Source organism: Uloborus diversus, chromosome 5, assembly GCF_026930045.1.
Source record: "Uloborus diversus isolate 005 chromosome 5, Udiv.v.3.1, whole genome shotgun sequence".
In the NCBI taxonomy this organism is placed as follows: Eukaryota; Metazoa; Arthropoda; class Arachnida; order Araneae; family Uloboridae; genus Uloborus; species Uloborus diversus.
Genome location: NC_072735.1, coordinates 130,762,293 through 130,784,237, shown reverse-complemented (window position 1 = coordinate 130,784,237; position 21,945 = coordinate 130,762,293). Strand labels below are relative to the sequence as shown.

At 31.4% G+C, this 21,945-nt stretch overlaps 1 protein-coding gene across 1 annotated transcript in view; it reads left to right on the top strand.

Annotated features, from left to right (window-relative positions):
- The window catches only part of LOC129223139 (low-density lipoprotein receptor-related protein 4-like), a 161,688-nt gene that overhangs the window by 32,131 nt on the left and 107,612 nt on the right, over positions 1–21,945 (top strand). The window contains exons 5-7 of the mRNA XM_054857706.1: positions 10,130–10,243; positions 10,888–11,004; positions 11,095–11,220. Of these exons, the coding sequence (XP_054713681.1) occupies positions 10,130–10,243; positions 10,888–11,004; positions 11,095–11,220 (357 nt within the window). The remainder of the gene's footprint in view (positions 1–10,129; positions 10,244–10,887; positions 11,005–11,094; positions 11,221–21,945) is intronic.

The following is a 21,945-nucleotide window of genomic DNA, read 5'->3' as shown; positions in this document are numbered from 1 at the left end:
CGCATCCGAAGCTTTCTAGGTTTAAAACAACGAGGGGAGAACAGTTATTGTGACACACTTGATAAGTCTTAATAACTAGACAAAATCCTGTATATTAAGTTACAAATAAAAATGATATAATTACAGCTGGATTTAATATTTTGTGAAATACGCTGAAAGCGATAAAACAAAGCAAATAAAAAACTCCCCCATGTTACTTATACTTCATTAAATATCTCGTCAATCATGAATAGTTTTAGTTCCATAAAAATAATAAAAAACATAATTAATGATTAAAATAAGCATAATGAAATGGAATATGTAAACACATCTTTCATGAAATAGAAAATATAATGTTCAAATACAGTTTTAACAACTCGATTGGTAGATCCAAACCAATTTGCTAATTCATAGAGTGACGCTTTCTTGTTAAAATACGTTATTTTATAAGTTTCAAGGGTTCATGAGAATGGTTACCTTACAAAGATTATTTTCAGCTTTAAATTGTGGTTAAAAACAGAAGTGGTTTGAGTAGGTCAGGTATGTGCTTATTAAATGCACAAAATAAATAACTTTATATTGAAATAAGATGAAATAAAGCAATACAAAAAGGTCTGTAGCTTTTTTTTTTTTGGTATCTTGGAACTGATTAATTAGTGCAAAATAAATGAGGGAAAAAAACTAGTTTTATTACTGTCGAAATAAAATTTTCATATTTTTTTTTTTTTTTTTAGATTCTGAACTACACATTTAAGTTTAAAAGTAGATGGAAAGAAGGTTATCAAACAACATAAAAAACAAGACTTTTTTTTTAATAAGGAAAGAAGTTATTCACTTACCAAAGTTTTCGTATTTAGTTGTGATTCAATTTAGCAGGAAGTTCGGCAGCTCTTTTTTCTGCTAATTTTATTATTAGTATTTTGTTTTTCATTCTTGTCGCTTTTTAAGTTTAATTTTAACTCTTACCATAAATCAAGAAACAGCGTACTTGTAATTAACATCGAAATTTAAATATTTTTCTTCTTTACTTTGAAATAAATGATTTAAAATAAAAACTTTATGGCTTTAAAAAGTGTGTGGCGACATAGGTGGCATTTTTGTCAATGTCTTAAAAATAGGAAACTATTTACTCTCCTTTACTTTTATGGATCCCGATATTTGAATAGAATTAACATTAACCAAGACGAAATTTAAGAATCTTATTGTTTTGGTGTACTTTTAAAACTTCTTTTGCTACTTTAAATTGAACGCCTTTACATTTTTCCGGATTTCAAGCAAGTTTAAAATGTCACAAAGTTATAATCATGTTAAGTGGAAGCTTATTATTTCTCATCAGCAGCATTGAAACATTTTTGAGCAATCACGATTGCTTATTCTTTTTCCTTGGCCGTCGTTGATGCTCCATTTATTTTTCAGATTACATGATGACAAGACTAAGTTTAGTTCGTTGTTTTTAATATTAATATAGAGAGACTAATTTTCATTGTCATAGCTACAACTCGTCTTTGATACTAATTTTTCCCAAGGCTTAACTCAAGCAGGTTTTACAATAAAAAGCCTGTTTTTGTGTAAAATCACGTTTTTCCAGGAAAAAAAAAACAATAATGATGAAATTAAATGCAAAAATTTCATCTAAATATAAAGTGTAAAGATTACTATTTCGCATCATTTAAAATTAATAAAAAATAAAACTACAATAACTGTATTAGCAGTGAATATAACCTTTATGCAAGTATAATATGCGAATGCAAATTGGCCTGTATAATAATATCTTTATTCCTCCATCTTTATTACCATTTATTACGGATATGCCACGTATTGCAGAATCTAGAATATCACCAGTCATAATGTGATAGGTTCGAATAGCTACTTTATTCCATTTCATTTGTAGAAACAAGAAACCCAACGAGTAGGGTCCTATTGCAATGTATGATCGCGCAAAACATAGTTTGTATTCAAGACGCCAAAATTCAAATGCCTTCTAGGCGGTTGCTAGGCTAGGCATCTTCTGGATGTTTTTTCTTTCTAATTTGTATCCATTAATTCATTTTTATTACTCAAAACCTGCATTCTTACTTTGAAAACTGTAAAATTTCGTTTATTTGCTTTTCCTTGCACTGTATGAGTTCCCACCATTACATGATAGTTCTAGACATTGAAAGACAAGAAGTTTAATCTGGATTTCCCGAATTTATGTTTAAAATTTAAATTTATGATAAAACTAGCAAAAATACCCGGCGTTGCCTGGGTCAGTAATAATTGTGAGAAACAATCGATACTTTCTTTTTTTTTCTGTTTTAACTGAAAGAACTCAAAACACACCGCTTTGATGTGATTAAAAATTGAGCTTCTTCCTTACCCATAAAAGTAAAACAGCAATAAGTATAAAGAACGAAGGATTATTCATTTAGAAACGAAAACGCAAATTGCAGCATATAAAAATTTGAAGAATTTCCAAAATATATCTAACAAAAACGAAGATAACTAAAAAAAACCGTGCGCTTTATTTAGTTAAATAGTACACACACAAAAAAGAAGAAAAAAAATGCTCTCTACTATGTTTCCCTAAGTGCAAAAAAAAAAGTTTCCAAATGTTTAAATGACTTTAGACTAATGTTTGCTCCGGAGAAGCCTTGATTCAAAATTTTCATTATTTTTGCTTTTAATATTGCTGTTGTAAGGCAACGAATTTTCGAAACAATGGGTTTAATCTTTAACCATTTGATGTGGAAATTACAAGACATTTACTGTTTTCGATAACGACGTTTTTAAAACTAAGTTTTTTATCAATAAAGGTAGAATTACGGTAACCGGGTCGCGTTGGCGTATTTTTTCAAAACAGCCAAATTTTGCACCTGCGACTCAATGTAAACAAAGTACTACACTGCAAACAAAGGAAATCTTCCAATGAGAGACACCCAAAGAAAAGGGGCGGAGCTTCGGATGGCTCAAACAGAAGCCTTGGAAACAAGAACTGTTTATTAATCTTTTTCCCTTTCCGTACTGTATATTCAGACAACAGTTGTCCGACTATATTATTCGAACAACAGATAACTGCGCATGCGCTGAAACTGTTGTGCGAGTTGCTATTCTGACCACTGTTGTCTGGTTATACACGGCCTTTTCTTTCTCTGATCATAACTGTAAAGAAGCAAAAAAAAGAAAAAATATATATATATTAATTTGAATTTTTGGCATCTTGAATTCAAATTATGTTTTTCGCAATCACGATCGTGTGTCTGTATGAATGCGCGTGTGTGTTTGTGTAGGTGCATGTGTGTGGGTGCTTGTGTATGTGTGTATTTATGCATGTGTGTGCGTGTTGTGTATGCAGTGCTGTGTGTGTAGGTGTTCTTGTGTGTGTGTATGAAGGCATATGTGTTTGTGTCTGTGTGCAGGCATGAATGTCTGTATGTGTAGGCATGTGTGTGTAGGAATGTGTGTTTGTGTCTGTGCGCAGGGATGAGTGTGCGTATGTGTGTGTAGGAGTGTGTGTGTGTATACGTATTTGTGTAGGATATGGATGCAACCTGGAGACGGTTTTCGCAAGAGGAGCAGCATCGTGAGGCCGGTCGACGCGATGGTGGTGCTGGCGGGAAAATGAAATGATAGGAATTCGAAACAGTCAAATGAGAACAATAAGCAATAGTGATTGCTCAAAAAAAGTAATAAAATTCATTTTTTCATTTTTAAGTGATGAAAATATAACAAAATATGCAGAAACATCTCATAAAGCCTTTTTTTAATAGAACTTTATTAATTTTCTTATTTTAAAATTAAGTTTGCAGAGTAGACAGGTGAGAGGTAACTTTTTTCAAGATGTTTACATAATCTGCGGGGGAAGATAAAGCGCATAAAACGAAAAGGTTCATGACGTAAATGATGTTACATTTTTTATGTTTGATTTTCTTAGGAACATAAAGATGGAATATACATTTACGATCTATATACGATCAACTAAATAAGTTAAATCAAATCAAAAGATCCATCCAGAAAACGTGAGAACTAAAATTTAAATTCAAACTTACTGAATAAGTTATTACGATAAGTAATGAATTTGAAATTGAAGATGGAACAATAAAACACGAAGGAAATTACTCACTGCAAACACATTTCAAAAAAGTATCCAAAGATATGAATAACTAGTTTTTAAATTTATAACTTAAAATAGTTAAAAGTGACAAACATTCCGTGATGTAAAATTTTATAAAATGTTTCTAAGATCTAAAAATAGAAGAAACGCGATTCGCAACTCCAATAAACTATAGGGGGCACTGCAGCCACTGTCTAATAGCGGATGAAAAAGGTAAAAAAAACAAATGCCGTAACTTATAACTTGCTTTGACGCCTAGTGAACGACAGTAATTATCTGTCGTGTTTGTGGGAAGCTTTCTTTCCTATTCTTCTGAAATTACATTACACCACAAACTATCTGAAGCCTGTAATTTACCCCACAGAAAACACGTGGAATGGACTGTTTTACCTTTTTTGGTAGTATTGTTAATCACCGCAAGGTAGCGTATTCGAGCTCTGGAGTTGCGAATATATATGTTCCCAGTTTTCAGAAAAAAATCACCTTTGAGGAAATTACAAATATTGTTCTATGGAACTGAAATAAAAATATTTAGTAGACAAGTAAATTACAATTTTGTGTTGTTAACTCTGAAATCGTTGATTGGCCAAACGAATAGCAAATAAACTTTGGTGTAGGGTTGTCAAAATTGCTCCGTCGCCAAGGTAAGGTAGCGGGTTGCCAGAATGAAATATTTATCGCCGCGACCCGGTTACCGTAATTCTACCGCAATAAATTATAGCCTAATTTGTTCCCTAAAAATTTAGCTGTCTATGGCGAAAAATTGGTTAAAATCCGTCCAGGAGTTTTGAAGCTTACCCCGGACATCCGGACAGAAGGAACCCTTTATGTATAAAGATTAGTTTAATCAACACTTATAATAACTATTCGTAATAATGTTATTTTAAATGTAATGCTTTTTATTATGAAAAAAAAACAGTATAGTATAAAAAGTATTATTGCATTTCAATAGCCTCTCTTAAGAATTGCTAAGTTATGTAATTGCGCATTTAATCAATTAGCATTTCCATTATTTGAGGTTCCTCGCTTTCTTATTCATAAGAAAATGTTAATTTGGATTTCCGATAAATTTTATGTAAAATATCAATACTAATATTGTGTAAAAGATAAATGCATCTTTAAAAATGGGGATGGAAAATATGATTACGCAAACAAGCCCATTAAAGAACGTAAAGCTGCCTTAGAAGCACTTATGGTAATATTTTCTTATTCATAATGACTTTCCTTGGGTAACTCAAGAGGTTCAAGGAAGAAATTGCAACACGATACCCTAATGATACTCTAAGTATACGAAAAGAAAATTAAATAAGGAACACACCCCGCGAAAATGCATTATGTGTTAATAATATACCGTTAAATCCACGGTTATTCTGAGCATAAATTTCGAAAGCTATTATTTACAAAATGAAGGCTTAAATTAAAAGTATAACCGAATTTTCACCTTTCAGATATCATTTGAAAAAAATATTTATTTTTTTATGCAAAAGTTATTAATATTTTCATGCAATAAATGGTGACAAAATTCTAATTAAAAGCCGAAGAAACGGAATCACAATTTTTTTTTTCTTTTGCCAAAAGGTTGAAATCGTTCTTTGTCTCCCTAGAAATATAAATTTACGTAAAATTTGCTGGTCAACTTTCTTTTAGTTGACATTTTAGGATAAATTAAACTATTTCCCTTTTTTGTGAAAAAAAGATAAACTTAAAATATTTATAATAATACTCACGAAAATTCTCTAAAAAATCAGGATATCATAATTAGTTTTTTGATGTAACAGAATATTATATTTCGGTTTCTAATTATTAATACGTACTGTCCCACTACGGATTGCATGGAATTTTCAAACGTCCAGATAAGACGAATCTATGTGAATAAGGGGGAAAAGTAAATTTTGATGCGTGTATTTCGCTCGTTTGAATGAGACTCTGCTTCTTTAAAAGCTGACATCGGTAAAAAATAATAGATTCGTCCATTTCCGGCTGTAAAACGGATGCTTGTGTTTCAATACAATCCGTGGTCAGACAGTATCATGTTATTTAAATGAAATCAGTTGCATAAAAACATAATTTCTTTTCCTATTAAGATCACATATTTAACTGTATGAGGTTAAAGTATATGCATAAAAAGGTAAAAAAAAATATTACAAAAATCTTACTTTTATAAAATTAAATAATAAATGTCAACAATAAACAATCAGGCAGAATAAGATAACGAAAGCATTTAACATTAGTCATACGGTCATCTGGGCAATAGGAAGGATTAGGCAACATTCATTCCCATTCTTTGCCCCGGCCGATACAGGATCGGCCGCGCAGTTTGTGTTAATACTGCCCCGGCCGAATCAGGCTCGTCGCAAGAAAATGGTTCCTAACTGCCTTCGACGAACCTGTGTCGTCACGGCGTTTCTAGCAGTTTTTGCCTGGGTCGAATATGTGTCGGCGATCCTTCCAGATACAGAACCCTGTTATTGCGCTTCTCTGTTGGGTTCTGGTGCTTTTAGGGAAGCGGTAATCAAGCTCTTTTCCTTAGACAAAAAGGATGTAAATTAGAGTATTTCACGAAATTTTTTGTACTCCTGGATGGGACACTTATAATGCTTCTATTAATCAGACAATATATTTTTATCTTTTCGTGGAAGCTTTGTTTCTTAGCATTCTGGCATTTGAACTCCTGATGAACAAGTGTGAAAATATTTCCTTACACATTTAACAATATTTCTATGCCTGAATAAAGCAAATAAACAGATTTTTTTTTCTTGTTATCAAAAATCCACCTCCTTACACAAGCAACCTTCACTAAATTGTTCAAAATCCTCAAATTTTATAATTTATTTTACACAATTTTTTTTAAAATTATCTTACACATCTTAATTTTGTACGAGTATGTTTTTTTTTAAAATTATAATGTGTTTACTACGCTTTTTATTCATTTGTATACTATTATTTTTTTTATTATTTATTTATTTTTAAATAGTGATATTTTCCAACTTAAATTTTAACTTTTTATATTCGCGGGATCCTTTGATGGATTTTTAGTGATACAGTTTTGAATATTTTTAATTTCACAAACAAAAATTATGACGACCGCATTGATTATACGTAATAGTTGACCATGCAAAACATGAAATATATGCTACAATACAAATAAAATGATAATATCTTGAGTTCTTTTCGCTTTACTCATACGAAACGAAACATTCCTTTTCTCCCTTTCTTTTTCAGATCTTATTTATTGTTTTAAAATAGCTCCAATGTTTTAATTGCACCTTCTTTTATGAGATTTTAAAAATAGAAATATAATACTTGGTTTCTTTTCAATAATCAAGTTGCCTTAATTAGTAAATATTCCTGTGAAACTAACTAAAATTTATCCAAATATGTTTTAAAATAAGAAAAACAATAAGACTCGATTTCAAGCAAGATTTTCTTTTTTTTCTTCTGAAGACATGTTCTCAAATATAAGCAGTAAAGCTTACTTTGAAATTCCTTTCTGATTCAAACTGTTTTGTTGTAAGAAAATAATGTGGGAGGGTTGACCACAAGACACCAAGGGGGAAATCTCCTTAGGGAAACCGCCCAGGCAGTCTCTGTTATTCCTCTCTCAGCTGGGGGCTTTTAGTTGCATGCACAAAAGTATCCTTTAGGGAAATAGGTGATTAGTCGCAAGTTTTGATCTTTTGTAATAATTTATCTTTAAAATACTTCCCACGCTTGAGCAACTGATATCTGGACACTCAGAAGGGATTTAAAAGTCATCGCAATTACGATAAAAGAACCGAAAAGCAAAGAGATGTCTCTGTGTTTATTGGTCGTTTTGAAGGGTCACAATGTATCAAAAGGCACCGAAGAATACTTTTTATCCGCTTAGAAAATCATTCCCACAGTAAAAGCGTTTTTGTCCATTCAAATCCCTTGCTCACAGGTTGGATCGATCAGTCAATTGTTTGAAGAATGTTTGTTGAGCCCTTTTGAAAGGTAGATCATCTTACATTTAACAGTTTTGATTTTTTAAGTGTATAAAAAGAAAAGAATGATATACTGAGATAAAAGCAAAAAGAAAAATAAATCAATAAATAATTAATGTTATAAAAATAATTGCTTTTCGTCCTATCCTCTATTGTTTATTATTTTCCCGTTATGTACTGTGTAAATTTAATGAATATTTCAGTACATATTAGCAACCTTGTATTTTATTGCACTATTTAATTCAGTGTCAAAAAACTAATAAAGCGAAGCGATTTTCGAATGCAAGCTGAACAGTAAAAACAACATTAAAATCCCGAGAGCAAAATGGGGAGAAAAGCGCTATTACAACGTAGCAAAAAGCAACTCCGTTCGTTATCTGCGGCATACACGTTAATGGCTTTCGGGCTGATCATGGAATGGGTTATATTGCTAATATAGAAAATCACCAGTCATAATTTCACCGGTACGAATTTAAGTTTCATTCCCGTTCCATTCCAATCGTATAAACAAGAAACCAATGAGTTTTTGTCCTATCGCAATTCGCGATTGCCCAAAACATAGTTTGCATTCAAGACATCCAAATTTCAAATGAATTCCAGCCACTAGATTCTGGATGTGTTTTTAGTTCTACTTTGTATCATATGCGTACGGTACACAACATAAGTATTCAATGCGGATAACAAATTAATGTATCTAACAGTGACAATGTAAATAGCTATTTGTACAAAAAGGAAATAGTTCTAATAGTAGAAAGAATGCTGATGCAGTCAATGAACTCTGTAAACCAAAATTACACATCAAATTTTCAGTATACTTTCCCCAATTACTGAATTTCACAAAATTACACTTATAAAATGCTAAATTTGCGTTTCAATTGAACATGTTCTCATTTCTGATAAAGCGCTAGAAATTTTTATTGCTTTATTGCAAAATGCTGGAATTATTTTTAGTTGATAAAAATTTGAGTCAGTACGTTGAGTGAAAATTAAATATAATATTGCTTGTAGTCAACCCACAGCTGGAGCTAAGACCGAATTACAAGCCCACACCGACCCTTTTTTTAACATAATGCAGAGACGCCAGTTTCGTCTTTGTTTTGCACTAATCAATCTGAAATACACAAAGAAGATTCGTATATCTTTACACTGGTAACTAAAAATGATTGAGTAATCCAGCGAGAGGTTCAGAATAAAGGAAACTGCCATCTCTGAATGTTATAAAAAAGCTTTTAAGGGTATGCTTCAAGACCTTGAATACTTATTTGTCTTTCGATAAATTGCTTTTCTAAAACAATAATTATAAATTCGTAGCATGGTGGAGAATATTAAACAAACTAGTTGTTTCCGATGAAAAACACCCATAACACTTAATTCCTAGCCGTATAGGTAACTACAGGAAAATTCTTAGGACCAAAAACACATTGCTAGAGATTTATTAGGTTTTGACAAATTAATTTACAACATCTTTTTTTTTTAATGTATTTAGTACATATGTTTGACAAATAAACCTGCAGTTCTGGCCAATATTAAATAAACACATTAATGCTTAAGCTTTTAATTAAACGAAATGTCATCAATTTGTTAAACCCTGTCTCATATAAAACTCACGCGTATACAAAAATCATACCAAATAAGGAATCAATGTTTATAAAGCATCTTAAAGAAAAATGGTATGTAAACGGAACTTAAAAACTACTTGCAAAGCAAATCGCAATAAATCAAATGGGCAGTTAAAAAATGAAACATTACGAAAATAACATTTCGAAGAGCATAAACAGACTGAACATAAAATGCAAACTCACATTCGAAAATTACTCAGAAAAGAAACCCCAAATCAAATAGGTAATTAAAAAAATTATTCCCTCACTCGGCAAAACTTTGTAGCGACAGCTTGCAAATATGGCCCGAATGTCTTTATTCAAGCAGTGACTCAAATTAAGACTTCATAAAATATTTATTTCTTTTCTTTCCTGACTTTTTCTTGCATTTACTGTCCAAATGAATCCCCGCATTTGTTTATTTACTGTAGTTTGCTCTCCGCCGAGGAAAAAATAAAGAACTATTTCCTTTATGAAACTTATTTCTTTCTTAGGTGCAAGGAATTGCTCGAAAAAGGAATTCCCATGTGGCAACGGCCGTTGCATTCCCTCTGATTGGCGTTGCGACGGAACCAATCAGTGTGGTGATAACAGTGACGAAGATTGCTGTGAGTGTAGCCTTTTTCACTTGCTTTTATCTTTCCTACCTATGTGTCTAGTTATTACATTAGGAAAAGAGTGTCGATTTTCTAACTTCCTCTTGTTTCAGCTGCTCTAACAACTTACGATCAGATGAAACAAGATATTTTGTTCAGTTGTTCTTATTTTTTTGCCTAACATGAATCATAAGACGTTGGGTGTCGTCAGTGTCAAGTCTACAGAAACAATTTATAAGATAGTGCTCAGAACAATTACAAAAACTATAAAACATAAAAAGGGAGTAGTAAAAATATTTTTTTCATGTGAAAAAAAGACCTCAAATTTTAACTCTCAATGTAAGAGGCTTACAACTCAAAACCTACTTTGTTTTCCTCAGGAGAAACATTAGAAAGATTGATCATGTTATTCAAACGTAATTTTCATTTTAATTGGTGTTGCGACGTGTGAGAGGGAAAATCAAAACAAATGCTTCGCAACATAAATCGCTTGGTATACCACTCTATGTTGCAATTGTTTTTTTTTCCAATACAATTTTCTGCAAAATTTTATCTGTACTGTGAACACTCCATTTTACAGAGAAAAATAACTTAAATATGTCTTGAATTTTTAACAAAAACTATTTAAGTGCACATTAAGTTTATTTCACTTTTAGCTGCTCAGTCATGTGCTAGCAATGAATTTCGCTGCAACGACGGCGGTTGTATCATCGTAGACTGGACTTGTGATGGTAGCGTGGACTGTCAAGACGGTTCGGACGAGGATGGATGCAGTAAGTATTTACTCAACTGAGAAAAAAAGACACCAAAAACCTGTTGGAATTATGTGAAAGTGCATTTTGTACTGTATGTATTTTCAGGAGATAGCGACAACGATCAAACATGCCCACCTAGTCAATTTCGGTGCGTTAACAGTAGGTGCATCTCTGAATCTTATGTTTGTGACGGGGACAATGACTGTGGAGACTGGTCAGACGAAAGTAAATGCCGTAAGTATATTGATGAACACATGATGCATAGTTATGCAGACACGTGTTTTGGGGATACGAAGAATCCCTTTCTCAATGCAAAATAAGTGAGATACGGCTCACTTATTGTGAGCTATATTACTCTATTTTGCATTGAAAAAGGGGTTTCTTGCAACCCCAAAAATACGTGTCTGTAGTAATCTGCAATGTGTGCAATTTAACGTTCTTTTTTTCTTTTAAACTTTTCAAGCACAAAGGATTGATTCAACTCTACATAATATGCATGTTTAAAGAAACTAGCATTTAGAAACTAAAGAACTTTTGAAAAACTAGAAACTAAAATTTAGAAACTAGCATTTTTATGAAATATGCTCTATTATTTCAACTTCAAACAAAATCACAAATATAACAGGGCTCGAATAAATTCCACCTATTTTTTCTTTAGCTTTTACTGAAATATTGAGATAAATAACAACAGTTTTTGTTTACTAAACAATAAGATAGATAACAAGTTTATAATTTAAAAAAAACGGTCAAACTGAATTTTCTTCGAAATGTATTTTATTTTGTTTTGTACACATGTTTCCAAGTACTTCTGCTGAAATTCCGTGGAAGTACCCATTCGTGACGCTTTTTTACTTTGCCAGTAATGCAAAATTTTTTACATTTATTAGTAATGCACGTTAAAGACTAATTAACTTTATGTATCTATCGTAAAACTTCTTTTTCTTTCTTTATTTTTTTTTGTCATTCGGTATTTCAAAAGATTTCGGAGGTTTCACTTAATGAACCTTTACTTGTTGAATTAATAACTCTGAGCTCCTTAGAATCAAAAATATCTCTAACTCTTTTTTAAAATGTATTAGTTTAATAGCCCTCATTTGTTTGTCTGAATATTTTACATGAATTACTCTGTTACAGAACAGGTCAAACAAAGATTTAAAAAAAGTAGGTTCGTGGACACTACCATAAAACTTCTGAGCACGTTCATTATCCCATGCTGAGTTTTGCATGTTATGGATGAAAATGGCATATCGCCAAAATAAACAGCATACATTTTTTGTCAGCTACTCATCGGTCCTATTGTTTAACGGAGTAAGTCGATTTGTAATGATGTCAACTTTGTCAGTTTGACTAATATTTTGTTTTTTATTATTTGAATTACTGCTAGCCTATAACTTTTTTCTAAACTTTCAATCGAAAAATGTAGCAACTCTAAATTAATTTTTAATTGTATTTTATGGAGTAGAAAGATGAATGAATTATGTATTACATGCAATGTATTTGGTATTAAGATAGGTAAAAGAATGTAAAATTATAGAATTGGATTACATTCGAGAAAAAATGGCGGAACAAAAGACACATGCAAAATGCCGGTGTTTGAAAACCTTAAAATTATAAAAATGAGTTTGTTTCTTTCAAAATAAATGGAAGACAGTAAAAATAACAGCAATAAAAAATTATTTTAAATGGAAGAACTCCTAAAAACTAAATTATAATTATCGTACTAATTATAGCATTATAAAAATATCAAGTCAGCATTTGCAAAAAGGAAAAGTAAATGATAAAAATTTCGAATAAGCATAACCCAGAGGGACATGGTTTTTGAGCCATCAACTAATAGAAAGTCATTGCAGTTTTTTTTTTTTCCATTGTATTACAGCAACGAAATCTGCAACTGTTTAATGGTGCTCACCCTTTTTCTGCCTTAGTGTCGCACCTCATATCAATATGATTCTCGCGGGACTGAGCACTTATTAAATTAAAAAGTAAAAACCAATAGGTGTATTTCTGACTAAACAAAAAACTAATTTCTGAAATTTTGCTCCAAATTGTGACACCTACATAAATCGTGTTTTTCGATTCCTAACATTGATTTTAAAAAAAGAAAAAAAAACGGGCCACACAGATCAACTTTGAGAGCCAGATGTGGCACGCGGGCCGTAGGTTGGGAACCACTGGTCTTTGTCAATCCAATCAGAGGCGTTATCCTAATGGTCTAGGAAATTTTTTGTTTGACATTTGTTGAAAATCGGAATAAATATATGTGTTGTTTTCAACAAAAAAAAAAAAAAAAAAAAAATGGCCCGAGATAGCGTCCGATAAAGATAACAATCTGGACGTCATTTCTCACACGCGATTTTCAGCAATACTTTTAAACTGAGATACTTTCGAAACGGAGCATAGTATTTTGCAAAGATTTCTTGTTTATTTCGAAGAAAATTATTTTTCTTTCAAACGGTCTGTATCATGTGAAAATACAAGTTCCAGTTTACATGTAGTAGCCTTTTATGGGAAAAAAATAATGTAATTCAAAGTGAAAATTTTGCAGCAAAATATCGTGCATCATTCTAGAGATAAAAAAGTTTAAATTTTCGTCGAACATTGCAAATGAGAAATGGTGCCCAAATTGTCATCTGTATCGCACTGTATTTTGGGAAAAGTTTTTTTTTTTTTTGGGGGGGGGGAGTGGAAGCGGGGACGTAATAAAGAATATGTGCGTAACTAACTCTTATCTGAATTTAAACGTAGGCTGGATTTATAAACTTCCGAAAGGATAAGATTTTATGTTTGAAAGCTGAAAACTTACATGGATTACGTACGGACTAACCAAAAAGAACCTTACTTTTGAAAATTACACACTTATTTGAAAAAACGTTTACCTGGAAGCTTTATCTGTAGAAAGCACATACTCTTTGGTTTCACAACACTCTTAGTGTAACCTGCAAGGATAAAAGTTTCTGTATGTTAAATGTACATACAGTAGTTAAAAAGACTTTATTTAACAAAACCATAACGCTGAGCGTTCTTTTAAAATATCATTTTTTAACACACACATTAAAACAGTGATTAGAGCCAAGTTGCTAAAATTGTACCACATTTAATAATTCCGTTTGAACATGGTTCATTCCGGTGAACATGGTACATTTCAGTTAAAAAAAAAAAAAAATTCAAAGTCATTTAATCCAACAAAAATTAATGTCAAATAATGGCAAAAGGATTTAATTTATCTGAACTATAAAAATTAATTGACTCAACTTGTTATTAATATCCAATTTTCTCAGTTCTTTTATCAGAAATGAAAGATTTTGTCCACTCTGTTACACATTTAAAAACAACAACAAATCAAAAATTTTCAATTATTTTTTGAATCTTTTTTTGTTTAATATAAACAAATGGAACATATCTTTCATACAAATACTTAAAATGTCATTGTAAAAGGCACATTCAAGTTTTACTGCTAATTATCTTACTCAAAAATACAAAAATTTCAAAAATCATTTGCAAAAGTTAGATTATTACATAAAACAAACTTGAAAAAAGATTGAAGTTGGATTATTCTAGTTAGTAATTGTGTAGTTCTATGCAAATTAAACCTTAAATTAAATATTAAAAAAAATACAATCAAATCAGTTAAAATATTCCTGTAACAGAGTGGACATATTGGTAACAGAGTGGACACTATTAATTGAAGATAGAAGTAATCTCTATGTTTAAGCAGAGAAAATAGATAATGTTTAATTTTTTAAAATTTTGTATTTAATTCAATTTTTCTATAAATTTGTTAAGCTAAGCTTTTTGAAAAACATCAATAGCATATGGGACTTGTTTACTATTTCCATAAATATTATCCACTCTGTTACACAAGAAGTGTAACAGAGTGGACATGTAACCGAGTGGACAAATAAGTAGTTAAAAAAAATTTCTAAACCTAAACATAAAGTAACAGTTGAAATAATTATACAAAAGCAAAGAGTAACTCTAAAATTACTACTTTATCTGTAATTTACATTCTTTTTTTTAAATTTTAATTACTAAAATTAATGTAACATAGTGGACATTTTGTTACTCAAATTTACTATCAGAGACAAAGAATGAATCTTACCTTGCTTGTTGACTGTTGAATCCACTAGGGTTAGCTAAACATGGAGTTTTTACCATTTGGTCATCTCAAAAATATTGCTAGTTTTTTTGTAAAAATATTTTTTATTCTTTAATGACTGTAACAGAGTGGACATTTCAAAATTTGTAAACTGTAGGGACAATTGTAAGTTCCCTGCATTTTCATTAAAAAAATATTTTTCTAAAAAAAAATTTATTGTTTAAATAGTTACAATTAAGGTGTTGCAATGTAGTTGGATTTTTTTTTTTGTTATTGCATCCAAGCAATTACTTAAATCACTTTTTAACTGTCACAATTTTGAAGCTGGGACATCAAAATTTTGACTTTTTGGTTAACATTATTTTTTTTTTAAGTCCTAAATCAAAATATTAAAAACAAAAATACCTCATGATACAAAATTTCCTGAAGAACAAAGAAAAAAATATGATTAATTCATATTAACTATCAAATTTTCTGTAAAAAATCCAAAACTGCCGGACATGAAATGTACCATTTCCGTCGGAATCACCCATATAGTTTATCCTAATTGTATTTGAATCACGTTAGCAATAAATTAGTTTTACGGCTACTTATTATTTTTTTCAATAACAAATAGTTATTCCCCAAATGCAGTAAAACCCCAAAGCAAGGCCCAATTAAAACCAAAAAAGTGGCCGAGTTTGCGAAAAATTCCGAAATAACGGGATTGTGCTCGAAAAAGGTTTTCGCTTTAGATTTTATCGTTCTACTAGATGGTTTAATTGCCGAGTGTTGCTGAGGTTATCAAGTGCCGAGTTCTCGAGGTTGTTCCGTACTTTGGTCATATCAAGTTCTCACACCTGGATAAACGAGAAAGTTTTTCAACCTATTTTCAACCATGCAAATTGTTCTAAATGATTACAGCGTAAATTGGAGCGGAAACTTCTATTGCTTTTTGAATTTCAGCACTATATTACTTATAGAAGTTAATTGAAATTTATGGAAAAAAATGCCATTACTTTCTCTGTTTTAGTTTTTTTTAAGTTATTATTTTTATTAAAATTGGGAGAAACTTTTAGGTAACCAGTTATAAACTACGAACACTAGTAAAAAATATTTTTATAGCACAGTTTTTAGCGGCGACTTATTTATTTTATACGCCTCGAAAAAACATTCCTACATAACTAAAAAAACTTACGCTAAAGCCAACTTTAGTCCGCTAGTAAGTTCTTGCCGAATTTGCTAAAGCAACTGTCAAGTATTCAAAAATCAAAAAATACTGCATTCGCGTTAAAAAAAAAAAATCTTGTAAAACTTCATCCTGTGGTTTAAATTTTCTTCTATAAGTAACTCTGTTCAATAATTTTCAAGCGCAGTTTTTTAAATACTAGTTTTCTGTCTTAAAAATAGAGATCATAAACTATTATTACGTATTTGAAACGAATAGATATGAAAATGCAATTTTTACGATGGCATAAAATGTCTTGGACACAAGATATTTTCAAAGAGAAATTTGCAGTCCTTAGCTCGTTTTATGTTTCATTCTGCCATAAAAACTTCATCATTTAGAAGTTGTAGGGTACCAATGTTCCAAACATATCTCCGTGATTACTTTCAGAGCAGTCAATTTTATATCAATGATTGCTTTTAGCTCTGCCAATCTTACCCAAGTGATTGCTTTTATAAGGACAAAGAGAAACCAACTGATTTTTTATACAACTACGTTTAGGAGCAGATAGTCCGAAACATTGAATTTAGATTACCATCAATACGGCGGAAAATGACGAAAAATCCTTTCATAACTATATATGTATGTGTTAGTGCGTAGCGGTTTTTTTTCAAGATAAATACTAAGGAAAAGATCCTTCCTGTTTCTAGAAAGCATACGTTATAACGTAAGCTATGAATCTAATTTTTATGTGTTTTTGTGTTTAAAATGTTGAGTTTTAGGTGCAAAATTCCGTGCAACATTAAAATATTTTTTTTTTCTCCTAAGTAAAAAAAAATGCTGATCCATAGTAATACTACACTCAAACCTGTTTTTGTGAGGTGCATAGGGACTGCATAAAAAAATCGCATAAAAATTGTTCCTTTTATAGATAACTTTGTCCGTTTTATAAATAATTTCGTCAATGGAGTCCTAATCTGATTGAAATTTACGTACACCACGCGAAAAAAGTTCACACAAAAACAGGTTTGAACGTAACTGATTTCTAATAGATGCTTTTTATTACACTGCTGGCCACACAAAATGCCACACCAATAAGGAGTAGGCAGAATGAAACATTTTCGCACGTGATGGCAACATTGATATTTCAATAACAGAATTTTTTTAAAAATACCAAGTACTTTTCATAATGCACTCAAAAGGACAAAATAACTTTTCTGGGTCAGAAAGGACAATTTAAGATTTCCTGTAGTTTTTGAAAAATCCAAGAAAACGACACCACAAACGAAGAAAAGTGCGACTCAAGTCATGAAGAGAATTTCTTATCATTATCTAGCTTTCAATCATAACTTTGAGTGTTGAAACAAAAATATTTTTCTTATTGGAATAGTTTGGTTTGAATTGACTAGAACCGCACTTTTCTTCGTTTGTAGTGTTATTTTCTTGGAATTTTCGAAGACTGCAGGAACTCTAAAATTGTCTTTTCTGACCCAGAAAAGTAATTTTGTCCTTTGAGTGCATAATGAAAAGTTCTTGATATTTAAAAGAAAAATTTGTTATTTTATTCTTTTTCGTGTAAATGTATTTCAGAAATCGAATGATTTTATCCTCACAAAACTTGACCTTATTTTTTCACATAAATGATCGGTACTAAAATGGAAAAAACCTATGTACGTGTCTAAAACTTTAAGCAGTTGGCACTAAAATTTAATCCTTGTTCCTTTCTAGGATTTATGCTTGCTAATTTCATGCTTGCTTCACAGAAGCCTTGATTCAAAATTTTCATTATGATTGCTTTTAACATAACTGTTACAAGGCCAATAAAATTTGTAACAATGGGTTTTATATTTAATTATTTAATAGGAAAATTACATGAAATTTGCTGTTTTCCATCCTAACTGAAATAGTAATTTTATTTCAGAATTTTAATTTTTCAGCGCTATGTGATATCTTAAGATTAAGCAAATAATTTAGTGAAATCTCGAAGTCTCTAAGTGGTCTAGTTGCAGACATATGAGCAAAACCAGGCCTCAGATTTCTCCGTGACAATCAGGTCAAGTATAATAAAAGTGCTTAAAAAGTAATAACAAAATGAAAGCAAGATAATCATTTTTTTACTGGAAGAACCCAAGTAAATAGACGTTTAAGTTGTACTGTTGAACTTTCTCTAGCGTGAATGTACGGGGCGACACAGTCGAGCATTGAATCATAGCAGTCTCATACAATTTCCTACGTCGTCTCGTAAAAACAGTTACTATAAACGCACCGCTAGTTCGATCAAACTGTCCAATCTTAAGTGATCCTATATATGTTCGATTTGTGACTAATCTGGACGTCGCGCAGTCCAGAGATGTTGATAATGTGGATGAAGGAGCCCTCTGAGACTTTTGCTTTGTGTAACCGAGCATTGTACTGTTAAAAAATTCCCCTGGGAGCCCCATGAGTGCCAACACACGTGACTGAAGCATGACACTGACGTACTGTTATGCTAAAATGGTGCTGTAAATTAATATTAGGTGTGATCATGTTTCGTATTCGATAACACCCCATAACATCACTCCAGCTGTGGGGGCGGTGTCGCTAAAAATCACAGGTTTTATTATGGCATTCAGACTGCCGCATCCACTTGGAGTAGTTTCAAGTTCGAACGTTTTTATTTGCAATCAAATGGATCCATATCTTCTTTAGCAATGAATCTAGATCGAAGTTGGAAAATGATGACATTTCTGTACGCTTATGGAGAACCCGTTGTAAAATCCCGAATAGCGCATATGCTTTTCAGCGGCACACACAGCTGGGGTGATGATACGGGGTGTTATGGTATACGAAACATGATCACACCTAATATTAATTCACGGCACCATTTTAGCATAATGGTACTTTAGTTACATGCTTCAGTCACATTTGTTGGCACTCATGTCGATGATCCCAGGGTTCTCTTCTTAACAGGACAATGTCTAGACACAAAGTGTCACGTTTACAGTATCCGTGGTACAGGATGACGTAAGACATCGTCTCAGGCTCGAGACTGCTGTGCCTCAATGTTTCACTGTATCTGTTCTTGAAGTCCCCTTTGTCGGAGGAACTCCCCGACATCTAAAACAGATGAACCGTCAAAATGGTAGGGGCAAGGGACTTCGGGGTGTCATGTCATGCTCCACTGTAGCTCTTCATACATTCACGTTAGACATGGTTCATCATGATACTTAAAGCTCCATTCGTTTGGATTTTTTTCAGTAATTAGTAAAAATTTGATTTCATCTTTATATACATATTAGTGAATTCACTGCTCAAGTAACGCTCTGACATCATCAGCAATGGAACTCGCACTATGGCATGATAATTTGATAATATTTTTGGCAATGTTTGACATGCAGGGAAATGCTTCATTTTGATAGAGCTGAACTGGATCCGGTTACTCAACTGTTTTACACGTAAGAATCATTTTAGGAGAATGAAGAAACGAAAAAGTGGTCAACAATGAATTCTATCAACTGGAGTTCATGATTAATCCACTGGTGTTACTGTTAAAATTTCCACTATCAAAATATCACCAAACAGGCAATTGCTTTGTTCAAATGAAGAAGCAATTTTCACACGTCATACCTTGACGGACCATTTTCTAGTTTAGTGAAAACTTTCTAACATTAATGTTGCAACTTTTTAACATTAATATTGTTGTTGAAAACTTCGTGACTAACCCATCTCGGTGTTGCATTTTGTGCCGCCAGCAATGTAAATGACTTTTTAAAAATCATCACTTTTGTTGGGGTATAAGGAACTTAACCTTCAAAATTTTCGACTTTCCGGAAAAAATATATGTTATGCATATTTTATTTCTGAACAATTTGATACCTTATTTATTATCACACTCAAAAAAACTTTTCAATTTATCGTAAAAATGAGTAAACCCTCGCCATAGAGATTTATGTTAACAGCAGCTGTTTAAGCCTCTTTTTCTAAGGTGCCGATTTCTCGTTTTGCGCGCATGATATTTCAGAAAGTTTTTTATATTATTTCCGTAAAACTTTAAATGTACGTTTATCTGGTTCATATTTATGACCTGAACCTAAATTTGTTAGTTTTTTAAAATTATTTATTACTTTTTGTTTTTTAATTTTATAAGTTAATATCGGAAATTTCCAAAATTTTTGGCAAAAATATCTTTTTTTTTTAAATAATAACTTTTATTTTTTGTTAAAATTTAGGTTCAGGTCATAAATATAAACCAGATAAACATAGATCAAAAGTTTTACGGAAATATATAATAAACTTTCTGAAATATCATGCGCGCAAAACGAGACAATCGAAGAAATCGGCACCTGAGAAAAAGAGGCATAAACAGCTGCTGTTAACATAAATCTCTATAGGGGAAAGTTTACGAATTTTGACTATAACTTGAAAAGTTTTTGGCGTATGGTTATAAATAAGGTATCAAATTGTTCAAAATTAAATTATGCATAACACATAATTTTTCCAGGAAATCGAAAATTTTGAAGAATAAAGGACCTCAGACCCCTTAAAATTATTTCACGTTGTGTTGTTATAGTTCGTTAAACTTCTATTTTGGTGGGGGTTTTTCGCGCGTTTGAAATTTCACTTGCTAAGTGTCATGAGCAACATGAACGTATTTCGAAAGCAACAGAGCATATATTATCAAATTTTCAACATTTGTTATTCAATATTACCTCTGGAGTCGGTTTATTGCAAACTGCAAGTTAACTCCGAGTAAAATAAACAGATCTTTGGCAAGAAACAATGTAGAATAAGAAAGTATATAGGACTGGCAAAAGGAAAAAGTTTACTAGGTACCTCTGTCACCACGACTACTCAACAAAACTCTCTTCCGTAAGTCAACCAACTGCAATGTTAATGTATGTTCGTTGCTAAAAGTATTTGCTTCGTTAATAGAACAGTTACCCTTTTCTGAAATGAATTTGGTTTTACATTCCATGCCAATAGCCAAAATGCTGTCTGAAGAAAATCAAAACTTAGGGCAATACATTTTTTGTATGAGTGTTGAGCTTTATTATTAAAAATATTTAATTCTAGGGTCTTCCGGTGGGAAAAAATCGTAGAATTGATCTTTTTATAAGAACTTCGCCCTTTTTGTTAACAGGGTCCGGAACACAAAAATCATAAATTTATGAAACTTGTTTTATTATCCAAATATATTCTCCGTTTTTTTTCTGCTTAAAAGGTCGCTTGAATCTTCTTTCTATCTTAATTAGAACGAGAGACGTAATTATTTTTGTTGCATGCATTTAATTAATATTATTTTTAACTTGAAAACTTGAAGTGCGTTTTTCTCCATGACGCAATTTTCCCCAAATTTTTCATTTAAACTCTTATAAGTAATTTAACTGATAAGGATAAAGTAATGAAATTTGGAGCATATCTTTTTCAAACTGTTTACTTTAATTTTTATTCTGCAAATTTAATTAAAAAAAAAAAAAAACTTTTACCGCAAAAAAGTGCATTTTGAATTTTTCGAAATTTTCCTTCAAATATTATATATTTTTCATTGAATTATTATTTTTTAAATCACCGAATAAAAATTAAAGCTTATATATTTGTACATTAGTTTATTAAAAAAAATAAACCAAGAATATTTTGAGTTTTCGCAATTCAAAGCAACCCTATTTTAAAAAAAATAATTAATTTAATTTAAATATATATTTTTTAAATTGATGTTATGATTTTGCTTATTAAATAT